Raw genomic sequence first — 14,974 nt, 5'->3', positions numbered from 1 at the left:
TTAGAAGGCAAGACGTGCCGCCCGAAAGGCTATCATTAAGAAGGCAAAGAAGGCCAAGAAGCTCGCCAAGAAGGCAAAGAAGGCTGTTCGAAAGCTTTTGAAGAAACTTCGCAAGATTTTGAGAAGAAAGAAGAAACTCTCCAAGAGTGCTCGTCGTGCTAGACGTAGACTCATTAAGCGTATCAAGAAGGCTCTGAGAAGAAAGCAAAGAATTGCAAGACGTCGTGCAAGAGCTGCTAGACGTGCCAAGAGAAGAGCTGCAATCAAGAAGGCTCGTAGAAATAGAAGACGTGCATTGAGAAGACGTGCTGTCCTCAAGAAGCTTGCCAAGTTGAGAAGACGTAAGGCTACTGCTGCTCGTAGAAGAAGAATTCCAATGATCAAGAAACTCAGACGTCTCAGAAAGGGATTGAAGAGAAGAAAGGCTTTGAAGAGAGCCAGACGTAATAGAAGACGTGCTGCTTTGAAGAGAGCAAGACGTAATAGAAGACGTGTCAATAGAAGACGTTCCAATAGAAGAGCTGCTGCTATCAAGAAGGCCCGTAGAAATAGAAGACGCTCTGCCTTGAAGAGAGCTAGACGTGCCAGACGTGCTGTCTTGAAGAGAAGACGTGCTGCTTTGAAGAGAGCAAGACGTGCCCTCATTAAGAGACAAAGAAAGCTCAAGAGACGTGCATTGAAGAGAGCAAGACGTGTCAGACGTGCTGCATTGAAGCGTGCTAGACGTGCTTGTAAGAAGGCTAAGAGACGTGCATTGAAGAGATCAAGAAAGTTGAGAAGAAAGGGTACACGTGCTAAACGTATTGCCAGAAGAGCTATTAAACGTGTGAGAAAACTCGTGAGAAAGTTGAGAATTTGTAAATCCAAGAGAGCTGCTAAACGTGTCAGACGTGCTTTGAGAAGAGCAAGACGAGTTGCTAGAAAACTCATTAGACGTTCTCGTCGTGTCTGTAAGAAGGTCAAGCGTGCTTTGAAGAGAACCAAGAGAGCTAAGAGAGTTTGTAAGAAGCTCAAGAGACGTGCTGTTAGAAGAGCAAGAAAGGCTAAGCGTGTTATTTTGAGAAGACTCAAGAAGAGATCCTCTCGTAGATACAAGAAACTCATCAAGAGAATTTCCACCACTGTGATCAAGAGAAAGACTTCTCGCAAGATTAGAAAGTTGTTGAGAAAAGTCTTGAGAAAGCAAAGAAAATTGGGTAAGAGATATTGTCCAAAGAAGCACTTGCCTCGTAAGCTCAAGAAGGTCTTGAAGGCTTTGAAGATTAAGATTATCAAGTGTAGAAAAGGAAGAAAGGCAAGAAGAGTCCGTAGAAGAAGAGGTGGTAGAAAGGTTAAGAGATCTAGAAGAGCTAGAAGAGCAAGAAGAAGAGTTGCCGTTATTGGCAGAAAGCTTGCCAGAGCTCTCCTCCGTGTCTCTAAATGCAAAAAGTTTTAAATGATCCATAAACAATTGTTACTTTGCAAAGAAATCACAATGAATTTTTATCCAAGTTGAAAGTAGGCATTCAAGCCTTTGGATCAAACGTGGCGAGTAATTTACTGTTTATTCGAGAGCTAAATCTCTTGAAACACAGTTGGATTTGTGTTGTTGGTTTTACTCTCAATTAAACAATGTTGCATCAATTGATACAACTTGGTGCATCCATCAATACATAAATCCATTGCTTCACTCACTTTCTGAAACGACATATCTCCCACTTGAGTTAATTGTGTTACTTCATTCAAATTGCTCATATATCCACACACCATTCCACCACTTGCATATTTATATTCATGACTGGTTGGATCCACAACAATTTGACCTTCCAATTCACTTGTTGTACATGCACTCACCATATCCACCATTTCAATTCCTGCATTGGCAAGTGCTAGAGAGGCACAACTAATAGCTCCGCTCAATGCACTTCCATCATCTTCTAAAACAAAACAATAAACATCAATGACACTTTTTGGATATTTGTCTAATCGAAGTGATGATTCAAGGGCTTCTCTCATGTGAATTCCAAATTCAATTTCTTCCGATGTCGCTTGATGTGATTTCGTGGCACTCATTCCACTGCTAATACTACTTCGGGAATTGCAATGTTTAGAGGCAAATTGTGCCACTCGATATTCACACTGTAATCGTCCTGTATCACTAAATTCTATGTTTTTTGCAGAAACTTGTCGAGGACCATAGACTGCACAAATAATTTTAGTTCCTTGATGAAATTCAAGATAGGCACTTCCACGAGCTTGTTTGATGACTCCGACTTGAAGAAAAACATTTCTGAATTTATCACAGGTACGTCCATCTTTTCGTTTACCTGTTTCAATATTGATAAGAGGTTGTAAAGTTGTGCTACTGCTACTACTACTGCTACTCGTTGTCGTTGACCCCGAAGGATAGATGGGTCGGACCGAACGAAGAGGAATTTGATTGTTGTGCCTTGCTGAAATGGTCATTTTTTTTATTGTGTTTCTCTCTGTTTTTTGAACTTTGATGTGTGTGGAAATGAATGCTTCAAATAATGCTGCAGAAGTGAGAGGGATTGAATATTGAGCATGTGTGTGGATGATGCCATGTGTTGAAATCGTTTGCCTTGCCAATGGATGACTTATTTTGAATGCACAAATTGGTTATTGATTGTTATTGCCATTATTGTTGTTGTTGTTAGAAGTGACTCTACATCGATCAAAGGATGGGAAATTGCAACCAGCAAATACTGCAATCAGTACAATAATCACAAAAATTACAATCAATATCACAGCAAGTAGAATGATTCTCTTTTTCATGGTGTTTTTCAGCTTCTTGCTTTTGGTTTTGAATCCAAATGCATGATCCTGTAGCTCATCAGTTTTCTCTGCCAATACTTCCAATCGTTCACCTCTCTCAATTACTTTATCAATGTTAGAAATCATGACATCCTTGGTAGCATCTATCTGATTTTTCAATTTGTAAATTTTATCATTTTCTAAATTGTTATAATGTGCCATTCGATCCTTAATCATGTTGGATATTGGTTTAAAATGGGAATTAGAGAGTCCCTCGTTATCATAACCTTGTCTTTTAAATTGAGTTTCTAAATCATCCAAAAAGTTATAACAAATCCTCAATGGACATTCCGAATCCGCACAAACAATGAAAATATACTTGTTATCAACCACCTTGTAATGGAAATTTAAAGAACCCTGTGTTAGAGTTCGTTTGTGATTTGTATGAGATACTTTATCTCCAATTTTTAAACAAATTTGTCGGGTCATTTGAGCATGTTGTTGCTGCGAAATTTGAGTACTGCTGGTTAAGCCTCTATAGAATTCACCAATTAAAATACATGATGATGGTTCATTATTATTGTTACTTTGAGATTCATAATAGTGAGAGGTATTCAATAAATTAGAATGATCATTGAGAGCTTCTCGGAACAATCCCACCATGGCGAACCGTAATTGAGGTTGATCCGAAGAGAACGAAGGACTGTGGCTCATTTTTTAGCGTGTTGTGTGTTTGGATTTTAGAATCTCGCTCGAGTGTTTGGAAAGGTTACAGGGATGAATGATAGGCAGTGAAATTGCATTGAGAGGAAGCACAGGGTCATTCGAATGATTCATGAGCCTCAGAACGATTACCTTGTCCATGCGCTCGAGTTCTTTCTTCTCAAAAAATCAAATCTGGGTCTGCCTAAGAACCTCTGTAAAGATCTCTTCAATCGTCATCATCACTCTGTCATTAAAAACAAATCTTGTTAAAAAATAATTAGCTGTCATCATCGACAACGTTCGTTGGTGTGAATGCGGTGTGAGAGAGCATTTTGCACATCATCCATTCCACTCCTTGATCGTAGCAGTAGACATACCTCATTGTCAACACAACAACAATAACCTCTTCATCTCATTATCGTGTAACAACATCACACACCAACCACAACCATAAACAAAACAACATAACCAAACCAACATAACCACAACAACCTCGGTAACAACAACAACAAATCATTTAATGATGACACCTCTTCCACCCACACTCACACTCAACACTTCGGGATCATCCCCTTCATCGAATCGTACTCGAACTCCCTCTACGTTATCCTCTTCAGATCAGAATCATGGCTCTTCTGGTGTGGAATTTCAAAGTATGATGGATAGTATTAGTGATATCGAAAATGAAACCAGTGTCTATGTGAGTGATGGTGCTTTTATTGAACAATTATTATTGAGTCAACAACATAAAGGACTTGGACGAGCTTCTCCATTGAATTATCAAAGACAAAAACGAAAAACTTCTACACCAAAGAGTTCTTCATCGAGCACAACGACGTCTGGTAATCATGACAAGAAATCAAAAGGACTCACTTCAACTTCTTCCTTTAAAGATAAAGTCTTTTCAACCATAAAAAAGGGTCTCGAACAAGTCAATGCTGTTGCAACTACGGGAAATACCTCGAATAATAATAGTAATAGTAGTAATAGTAGTAATAGTGGTAGTAATAGTAATAGTAATAGTGGTAGTAGTAGCACTACAAGTAGCAGTGGAAAGAATAGTAGTGATCATCATTCATCATCTTCAACAATGAATAATGATAATCAAGTTTCAATTTCTATTAATGATACTTATCAATTGATGGTTGTTTTTGATTTTCATTTATTTGCTACTGGAGATGAAAGTATTGAAATTCATTTTGCCATGTATTCATTGAATGAGGCTCGTTTCATTAGTGAAAGTATTGTCATTTCAAGTGACAGTGGTAAGAACAGAATTTCATTATTTCGAGATATTACAGGAAGTAATTTATTGAAAGATGAATTGTATTTGGTAGGAAGAGCATTTAGAAAATATGAATTGGGTCATCAGAATTCTAATAGTTCTGGTAGTAGTAGTACCAACTCTTCAAAAAATCTCTCTATTCATAGTTCTAATAATAATAATAATAATAATAATACAGATGATTTAGATATTGATACTTTGAGAAGACCACTCGCAGTATGTGCCATTCCTTTCGATACAGAAAGTATCAAAGAATTAGCCAATGGTCATTCTGTAACCAAATATTGTGAATTTTATGAAAAGACTCATGAAAAGAAATTCACCATGTTACACGCAGTGATTGCAGCTCAACACAGTGGAAGAAAACTCAATGCCAAACCAACTTATTTATTAGAGCAGGATGATCATCATGCTCCATCATGCTCTTCAAATACTTCTAGTACTACTACAACTACAAATACAACAAACATGTCAAGTAGTAATTCTTCCTTACTCTCTGCAAGTAATAATTTAGAAAATTCAAATGATATCATTGACTTTGCAACGTTATTATCAGGAAATCAAAAGGATACTTCTCTAGCCTCACTCTCTCGAAAAGGATCCATGGTTGGAACTCATTCACCGAACTCCATGACTTCCTTGAGTAGTACTGCATTGGATTCATCCAGTGGTAGTAGTAGTAGTATTGGTAGCAATAGTAGTGGCAGTGGTTCCAATCTTCTCTCAAGTCATTCCTCGAATCATTCACTTGTTTCTGCTGCTTCGAGTCATGATTCAACATTGGTTCAGAGTGCACCAACTTCACTCTATACCTATACTTCAATTGGAAGTGAATGTAAGGCTTTGAAAGATCAATTGAATGTGAATCTTGTATTCTATAAGGGTGATTATGATGTCATTATGAAAGAAGTTCCACAATTTCAACGTTTATTTACAGCCAAACCCATCAATTGGTTCTCAATCAATACCAAGAATGAAGCCAAAACCAATTATTCATTTTTAGAGAATCGATGTGATATTTATCCATGTTTGGATCGAGCTACTTTATCAAGTTCTATTTTGAAATCGAAAAATCCACTCATTGTCATGCGATTATTTGAAGTGAAAAATCCACAAACGAAGGAAGGTAAATTTATTCCCATTTATAGAACCAATGCAGGTGGTAGTAGTATGAATCATAGTACGACAAAGAGAAGTAATAGTGGATTAATCCATACTGCAGGTGGAAGTTCTCATCACTTATTGACTCCCATCCAATCGAGTTCCAACTTTGGAAGTTCATCCAATTTGACTGCCAGTCCAGGAGAGAATGGTTCATCATCATCTTCACCCAATTCTTATCCATTGGGTTCTTCATTCACTCAACAACAACAAGACAACAACAACAACAATATGCACATGAATGGTCCCTTCTATTATTCAAGTTATGTCTTTTGCAAGAAAACCAATCCCAAATATTTTGAACCCTTTCACATTGATGCTTCACATGTTGAAAATTTCGATCATCTCTATTTATATTTATATGTCTATAATGTGAATACGACGAACAAATCAAAATATGAATTAGAAGAACAACCTGTCTTGATTGGGTATTACAAGTTTACAGATCAAGATTCACTCATGAATTTTGAAAAGATGAAATTAATTGAATTGTACAAGACTAAATCATTGAGTCATACGAGTAGTAGTACAAGTAATAGTAATACAACTACTACAACTACTACTTCTGGCAATTCAAATACTACTACTTCTACTTCTACTACTACTGGCAACACGAACCACTCGGATCATCATCCTTACTCTTCAGATTCCATGAAAACATTGAATCGAACAAATACGATAGTGACTTCACGTACCAATGTTCTTGCAGTATTACCAGATTTGAAAATGAGCAAACCAGAAAAGAACAATATCAAAATGAGTATCATCTTTTTCATTTCCTCCATTCCTCATTCACATTTATTACAAATTCTATTTTTATGGAAACAATTTATTTTGAAAAATGTTTCCATGATGGAATTATTGGAACAAGTGAAAAAGAAAATCACATATAAGGAATGTGTTCTACATGCTCATAACTTGTTCAAGTCATTATTTTCAATTTTAGAATTCTATGATGAACATGAAGAAATTCGAAACAAAACTCTCGAAACTCTCTTTTATTTCATTGGACAATACTTTTCCAAGACTGAACAATTGTTTGAACAAATTGTTTCAAAAATTCCAATTAGTGAAAAGGTCTATCAATCGATTTTAAAACATTTAAATGATCGATTCCAAGAATCCATTACAAGTCTTGAATCTATTTTAAAAGAATTCAACTCGAGATCGAGTACTGAAATGCGTTCAAGTGTTGGCAATTCAACCATTCCAGATACTCATTACAAATCCTTGTATCATGCCATTCAATCCTTCTCTCTCGTTATGATTCTCCTTAAAAAGAGACACTTTTCACAAGAAAAGAAAAAGATTACTTCATCGTATCAAAAAGAAAAACAATTGAAAGAAATTCAAGAATTTAAAGAACAATTTCATAGTCTTGTTGCCAAGTTATTAGCCATTTTCAATTTAGATGGAAAGAATGTTCCAAATATTGCCATCATTAAGGGAAATTTGATGAAAAGTCTCACTGTGAGCGTTTTTGATATTTTACATGACATGTTACCACAGAGTCACTTTTCAAATTTCTTAAAAAGTTTTTTTGAAAGTACAATGTCCATTACACTCACTGAGAAGTTTAATGTTTATTCCAATATATTGAAATGTAAATGTTTCATTCATTCAAGTGGTAGTAGTTCAAGTGTTGGTTCAAGTGGTAATAGTAGTACTCTGAATCAACAACAATTTGATCATTTCGATGGGAGTGGTAGCAATAGTAGTAATGGAGGTATTGGAAATAATGAAAGTATGAGTCGTACAGGTAGTAGTGGTGGTATCCTTTCTCTCTCAGTCATTCATTCATCGGCCATTTCACATGTATTACAACAGAATACTCGATATGAAATTGTGGATGTGATTATTTTGAAAATTCTCTTTCCAATGATTCGAGAATCTTTAAAGTCATGTCTCGATGGAACAATGAATCAAAACAATACTACTACTACTACTACTACGAATATGAACAATACAACTACCTCCATATCGAGTAGTAATAACACTCAACAAACTCTCAAACATTACTTGACACTTTTAACACAAATTGGAAGATTATTCGAAATGACGTTACTCAATCTTTTGAGTGAAAACAATGAAGAAGTATCTATTCCAACACAATTGATCATGCTCTTTGAACAATTATGTCAATTTGGACCAACGCTCTACCAGTTAGACATGTCACTGGCCAATGAAAGTAAGAAGTATTTGAAAGAAATGTCAAATGTCAATTCAGATTCTTCATCAAAATCGAAAATATCTCTCGATCAATTATATACCAACAACATGGAATTGAGAAAGAAGATTTATTCACTCTACTATGTGATTATTTATTGGTGTTCAACGTTACAGAATTTTGAATTATTTAATCAAACGATGAATTATTTAAAAAAGAATTCTAAAGATAGCACAAGTGTCTTCACATCCATCTTGTTGAACATGATCAATTGTACATTGAATGGAGGAGAATTTGGTGACAAGTCTTGTTATCCTTGTGTGAATCCATTGGTTTCAGAAATTGAAATGTTTCGACCTTTCCATAAAAAGAGAGTGAAGGACATTTTTGGATTTTTACAATATTTACAAAAGCAAGAAAAAGAAGCTTCCAAGAATGTATTTGTAGATGGTAACTTGTTGATTGAGAGTTTATGTTTGGCATCCTTCTCAAGTATTCTTGAATCCGAAACCAGAATTACCATATTTAGAAACATGACCGAATACTATTCGACTCGTGAACAAGTCTCCAAGTTCAACAACACTCCTATCACTCCTCTGAATGTACAAAAATTCATTGAAACCCTATTCCTCATCTTTTCCTCAAACACATCTCTGAAACAAAACAACAACTCGATTATTACCACTCCTACACCACAACGACAACAAAGAATTCATTATTTATGGAATGGAGTGAATTTGTGTGTAGAAAACTCTTCGTTGAGAATTCACTTTCAAAGGTAAAGAATGCCATTCCAAACTTTGAAGAATTCTTTACAAAACTCTTTGAGAATTGTATGAATTTAGAATTGGTCAAGACTCATTTCATTACACCACTTTCTGGAATTAGTGGACAAACGTCTCATCAAGCAGATATTCAATTGGTTATTAAGATATTTAATCAATTGGAATTGAAAAGGAAAAATCAAAAACTTGGAGAAGCTCAATCACCACAAAAGAAGGCTAAAAAGAATGTACTAGCAGATCGCTATGAAATTTTGAAAAAGATTGGAAAGGGAGGATTTGGAAGTGTTTTTAAAGGTAAGTGTGTGTGTGTGTGTGAAAATGATCCTCATGATTTTTTCAAATTTTCAATGTTTCCAATTGTGTTGAATGATCATGTTTAATATGTTGTTTGTGTTGAATGATGAATGATTGATATTATTGAATATTTCTTTCATGTGTTGATTGGTTCATGAATCCTATTTTACTATTTTTTCATATTATTGAAATATTTCATGTTATTGAATACATTCTCATCGTGAATGAATATTCACATGTTCATTTAAATTTTTTCATCATGATTCTGTAGTATGTGATTTGAATAGTGAAGATAAAAAGATACTCGCCATGAAAATTCTACCAAAAGAAGAAGGCAATAATGCAGAATTCATTCAAATGTCCAAACTCAATCACAAACACATTCTTCCCGTCTATGAAATCTTTGAAACCAAATTAGGAAATTATGACAAGTGGTGTTTCACAATGCCTTTCCTTGAATTGGGTGATTTCCAGTCATACTTGTTGAATTTGAAATCTAATTTACCAATTAAGAGAATTCTCAATTTTATGGATCAAATGTTATCATGTATTGAATACATTCATGGAAGAGAAGTTTATCACAGAGATATCAAACCAGAGAATTTCCTTTTAAGGACAGAAGACGAAGTCGTATTGAGTGATTTTGGTCTTTCCAAAGGTGATGTTGAAACCGTAGTGACCAAGACAAGTATTGTTGGAACTGAATTATTTCAATCTCCAGAATTGTTTGCAGGTGATGTGAAAGATGTCTCTAAAACAGATATTTATGGATTGGGATGTGTGTTTTATATCATGATTACACGTGATTTTCAAACAACTGTTCGAATTTCCATCATGAGTAATGGAGGTAAAGAAATTCGAGAGAAATTAACACAAACATTGTGTGGTAATAATAATCATGAGAATAACAAGACGACGAATAGTAATAATGGTAATACTAGTAGTAATAATAATAGTAGTAACAATACTAGTAGTAATAATAATAGTAGCAGTGGTAGTGGTAGCAGTGGTAGTGGTAGTAATACGACTCGACAAGATCATGCTTCATTGAATATTCAAGCTCTGATTGATTTTGTCATGATCATGTTGGATAAGGATTATGAAAAGAGACCATCAGCAAGTGTAGCAAGACAAGTATGGTTGGAACAAAAGATTGGTTACAAGACAACTACTATCGGACAATAGTCAACATGAGAGCACTTACCTTTTTACGTATGGATGGACCATCGAATCAAAGAGGAGGTAGAATATGGCTTCGTCATCCTCCTCAAATCTTCAACCATGATAGTGAACCTCATCATCCTCTCAAATCTCCAACTCTTATATTAAAGAAGTTTGAAATTTTTATCAAAATGTAGCAGTATGTATCCAGATTTTACTTGGCCCTACGACTAAGGTACACACCCGAGTGTCTTGTTTATTAATTTTACGGAAACAAAAAGTTCATTTTTGCAAAAAGGCATGATAACCATTATTTTTGGCAAAAGGTCTGATTTACACAGCCACACGTGTGCTTATCGATTATATAGTCCTCAATATAACAACAAGCATAATAATGTCCAAAATATTCCTTCTCTATTACCACTGCCATGAATGATGTTTCACTTTCTTTTGAGATACTTCGGAAGTAAGGTTTAATAATGATTGTTTTTCTGAAAATCGATCAAACAAATTCAAACAATGTTTGACGCTGTCTCTTTAGAGCGAATTCAATTTTTTGCGAATAGTTGAAAATTGAATTTTAATGCAATGGGACGAACATGTTATAATTAATCGCTTCTTCCTTCAATCAATTCGGGATAGTTTGTATTAACGAAATCAAACAGTTCCTCAATGTTAGATTTAAAAAATAATTCTTTTACTGTGGTCAAACTACGAGTTTCTCCCCACTCAATCAAGGGCAGCCAATATTGATCTTCCATTTTTGTTTTAATCGATTCCAAAGATGAGGAAAATAACGGAATTCGAATTGGAGACCAAGCAACAAAGTTAAACATTAAATGGTGACGCAAAATTTCGACGGCTTTTTCTTTTGATGCGTCGGTTAGTTTTGTGTTTTTAAAAGAGTTGGAGGTGCTCATGTTTTGATGAATTTTTTTTTGATCGCTCAGACACCTCGTCACGTGATTGTCAAATACAACCACTCCTCCCAAATTTCTTTAGAAAAGGGGTTGCGTGACGTAATTTCTTCAAGAGTTATTTTACAATTTGTCTGGAGCATGTAATTGCTTTGTGTGACCAAATTCAACACTTTTTTGAAATGGAAGTTCAGGAAAAAAGCATTTAATTTTTTTCAAGTAAGTGTTGGTTCTCGGCGATAGAATTATGTTTGAAACAGAAATGCTGTTCTATGAATGCTATTTTGGAATCTTTTTTAAATGAAAATGAGATTAGGGCCACAAAATTCCTCCATCCCACCAACTTTTTACACGCTCCTTAATAGTGTTTTTGGAAACTCACTCTCCAATCGATCTCGATTCTCAAGCATATTCATTAAAAGTTGAGAAAGACTTTCCGTTGATTGTGAGAATTGTTCCCCACTCAAATATTCTTTCATCATCTCGTGTAAATTAAATCCTAACTCTACCTGTATTCTCAATGAAGATTCAATGACTTGTTCCAATGCCCAAGCGATCATGTTTGGTGTGAACTTGTTTGACCATATTTTGGTTTCATAGATATTCATATTGGTATAGCCTTCCATCTCAATTTTCTCTAAAGGAACAGAATCCATTCCCATCAAAGTCATGACTCGATTTGTGTAGGAATCAAACCAATCTTGGAGAAGAACGTCTCGTTCTAGCAGGTTCAGATCTTCCAAACATGAATTCAATACATAAATGTGCATGGACTTTTCCATACAGGTATTGTTGTGGTCATTGCAACAACCAGAAGAAGGTACTAGACACATGAACCATTCCACCCAACACAAAACTCTCCAAAAAATGTTCAAAAACTCACTCGCATATTGAATGGTACATTTTCCATCACGAATTAAGCGATATCGAGTGAGAAGGAAATGTATAAATGCATCGAGAGGATTTTGTTTTTGAGCATGTGCCTTCTTAATTTCATACAAGCAGGAAACATAAATATAATCACGATCATCGAGAGCGGTAATGGTCATTTCAGAGCCTTGTTCACTTTGGGAAGGCTTTGAAAAATTTGTGACCTGTTGAATTTCATTCATCATCATGTCGTATAATTGTCCAATGATAGAATTACTGTTGTAGGTGGCAGAACCATGTTTTTCTTGATGATAATGAGGATATCCTGGGAAATTTCTAATAATTTCGAGATCCTTTCTTGTTGGACTGAATGTTTTACCTTTTTTAGGTGCATCGACAGCCTTGTTCAGAATTTGGCTTAATTTGGACATGCAGGAATCCCAGTTCGAGTCTGCGGTCCATTGAGAACCATAGTAATCAGCGTAGGCATGACGAACTCCAACCCAATCTTTAAAGACATCAGGTTCAAATGATTTCTCCTTCAAATCTTCATGCTCCATATCAAATTCACCTGGTTCAAAAATTTTGACATTTTGCACAATGTCTTGATCCCAACAAACAAAATAAGAATCTCCATCCAGGTCTGATCCTGCTATTGTATTTGGTATAGGACGATCACCGCATGCAGGAAATACAATGACATTGGTCAAATGTAAAAGTTGTTTCAATGATTCATTTTGATTCAATTGTTGAGAAGTGAGAGTTTTCAGTCTTCTCAAATCTCCTCGATGAAAACATGGTTCTTTGGTAATGATCACTTCATTCTCAATGAGATTTTTCATCGTTCCATTCTTGTTTGAAATTTGAATGAATATTTCATTTGATTTCAACACACCATAAGGATCCACAACACCATACAATCTTCTTGAATTTGGAATTCTCATTTTCATGTTCAATAATTTGGAACGAAATGGACCAACAAGAAATGAAGTAATAGAGTCATGATAACTTCCCAATAAATTCAATGCTGCAAAATCTCCATCTTTCATGTAACTTTCAGCCACTTCTCTATTTGAGCTTTTCAAATACTTGTCAATAATTTCATTCACATGTTGTTTCATGATCTCTTTCAATTTTTCACAAACTTTTCCATTGGCATCACATCCTTCTAATACATGCATAATGGTAGGATTGATAGAGGCATCTCCAGAAGGACTTGAAAATCCAACAATATGGAGTTCTTGATGCAATTCTTCTTCGCTCGAAGGTTTAAATTTAATCATTGAAGGTCGCAACACAATGGGATGTGAGAGATTCTTTTTCACAACCAGCATACCCTTGGCACCTCCCAAACGTATCTGAAAAGCAGAAGGTGTTTCTTCTTCTTCTTCTTCTTGTTGCAAATCCAATTCATCCTCGTAGAAATGTTCCATATTTGGTGCATAGCGTTGGTGAGTAAAACGATGTTGTTTCTTGGCACCGTGTGTTTCTTTCCTCTTCAGAATGACTTGATAGACTAGTCGAGCACATTCTTCTGAAATAAATCCACATCCATCTGAAAATGTATATCCATTAAACTCTACATCTTGTTCCAAACCAATCATGTTGTCTTGTAAAATCAAATCAGAAGGATAAATTGGAGTATTGAGGAGTGATAATCGAATACTCTTTAAATTTTCACTTGAATATACTTTGGAATTGAGTGGAGGTGGAATGGCCCAACGTTCTACCGCTGGTATGAAAATTTCAGGACGATTCACGGTGTGGTCATTCGGCATCATGGAAAAGTAAACATATCGATGTGAATGCATTCCACTCGTGTTTTGACAGAGTGGAGCAAACGAACAACCTGCAATTTCAATAGGTCCTTTTAAGAACTCACCCATCTTGTTGTAGCATGTCACTTCGGTATGAATACTTTCAAAGACTTGACAATATTCAAAGTGTTGTTTGGAATTGACAGTTGTAGGACCATTCTTATAAAATTGTAACTTGATTGCTTTCATATACAATTCCCAAGAAGAGAGTGTGGTGTAAGGCTCTTGTTGTTTGGAATGTTTCATTAAATTGGAAAGATAGGTTTGACATTTGAGTCCCATTCTTGGAAATGAAAAGTTGACAATCATTAAGCAATCTCCTCCAAATCTTAAACGAAAACGATTAGGTAGAAATCGACCTTTTGGACTACTTTTCAGCATGACAATGAGATGAGGTAAATCTCCATATCGATAATCCATTTCATGTTCTGAATTAAAAATTGGAAAATATGGAAATATGGTCATACTTCTGGTACGAAAGTTGAGTTTAGAGTCCTGAAAGTATTCTTCATTGGAATGAGTGAATGGATTGCTGTCGTGATATTTCCATTTTGAATGATTAAGATATTGATGAATTTCTTGCAATCCCTCGACGGTTACTAGAAACATTTTTGTAATCTTTTTTAAAACTTCAAATCTGTGATCAAAATTCATGGAAGAATATTCATTTCGTAATTTCTTAATGTAAGGAATGGATGATAAATAGTTTTGGACGTCCTCTCTCGATTTAATCACAGGAAGAGTATGTTTTAATGAATGACATTCTAACAATAATTGTAAAGGATTGAAAGGTTGTAAATCATGATCATCACTGTGCAATAATTGTTCTTTAAATTCCATTCGAGTATCAAGAATTCGATCGACGTTACTCAACCATTGAGCCTTGTCTGAAATAAATTCATTCGAACTTGAAAATTTGACTTCATTCGGGAGGAGTGATGGTGCTCGATGGTCATACGGAGCAAGAAAGTGTGGCATGTTTCGCTTGTCAATTAATTTTTTTGAATGAATTGACATTGATGTGATCCTAATAATGTCAATCAAAAGCCACAAAAAAA

General features: G+C 35.2%; 5 protein-coding genes across 5 annotated transcripts; 2 read left to right on the top strand and 3 right to left on the bottom strand.

Moving 5' to 3' along the window:
- C9374_011882 (uncharacterized protein) lies at nucleotides 1-1,435 on the top strand (the record flags this gene model as incomplete). Its single annotated transcript, XM_044687586.1, has 1 exon — nucleotides 41-1,435. A coding segment is annotated over one exon (1,395 nt), but the record flags the coding sequence as incomplete, so codon positions are not given.
- A 119-nt stretch (nucleotides 1,436-1,554) lies between these two features.
- C9374_011881 (uncharacterized protein) lies at nucleotides 1,555-2,445 on the bottom strand (the record flags this gene model as incomplete). The annotated part of the gene is made up of 1 exon (XM_044687585.1): nucleotides 1,555-2,445. One exon carries the CDS (start codon nucleotides 2,443-2,445, stop codon nucleotides 1,555-1,557), a length of 891 nt encoding a protein of 296 aa, XP_044542966.1.
- A 174-nt stretch (nucleotides 2,446-2,619) lies between these two features.
- On the bottom strand, nucleotides 2,620-3,468 carry C9374_011880 (uncharacterized protein; the record flags this gene model as incomplete). The annotated part of the gene is made up of 1 exon (XM_044687584.1): nucleotides 2,620-3,468. One exon carries the CDS (start codon nucleotides 3,466-3,468, stop codon nucleotides 2,620-2,622), a length of 849 nt encoding a protein of 282 aa, XP_044542965.1.
- A 511-nt stretch (nucleotides 3,469-3,979) lies between these two features.
- C9374_011879 (uncharacterized protein) lies at nucleotides 3,980-10,336 on the top strand (the record flags this gene model as incomplete). Its single annotated transcript, XM_044687583.1, has 3 exons — nucleotides 3,980-8,850; nucleotides 8,961-9,151; nucleotides 9,423-10,336. 3 exons carry the CDS (start codon nucleotides 3,980-3,982, stop codon nucleotides 10,334-10,336), a joined length of 5,976 nt encoding a protein of 1,991 aa, XP_044542964.1.
- Nucleotides 10,337-11,576: 1,240 nt separating this feature from the next.
- On the bottom strand, nucleotides 11,577-14,933 carry C9374_011878 (uncharacterized protein; the record flags this gene model as incomplete). The annotated part of the gene is made up of 1 exon (XM_044687581.1): nucleotides 11,577-14,933. One exon carries the CDS (start codon nucleotides 14,931-14,933, stop codon nucleotides 11,577-11,579), a length of 3,357 nt encoding a protein of 1,118 aa, XP_044542963.1.
- Nucleotides 14,934-14,974: the final 41 nt, after the last annotated feature.

This window comes from Naegleria lovaniensis (assembly GCF_003324165.1).
Source record: "Naegleria lovaniensis strain ATCC 30569 chromosome Unknown tig051, whole genome shotgun sequence".
Lineage (NCBI taxonomy): Eukaryota > Heterolobosea > Eutetramitea > Acrasida > Naegleriidae > Naegleria > Naegleria lovaniensis.
The sequence above is the reverse complement of the archived record's forward strand: the minus strand, read 5'-3'. Positions and strand labels throughout refer to the sequence as shown.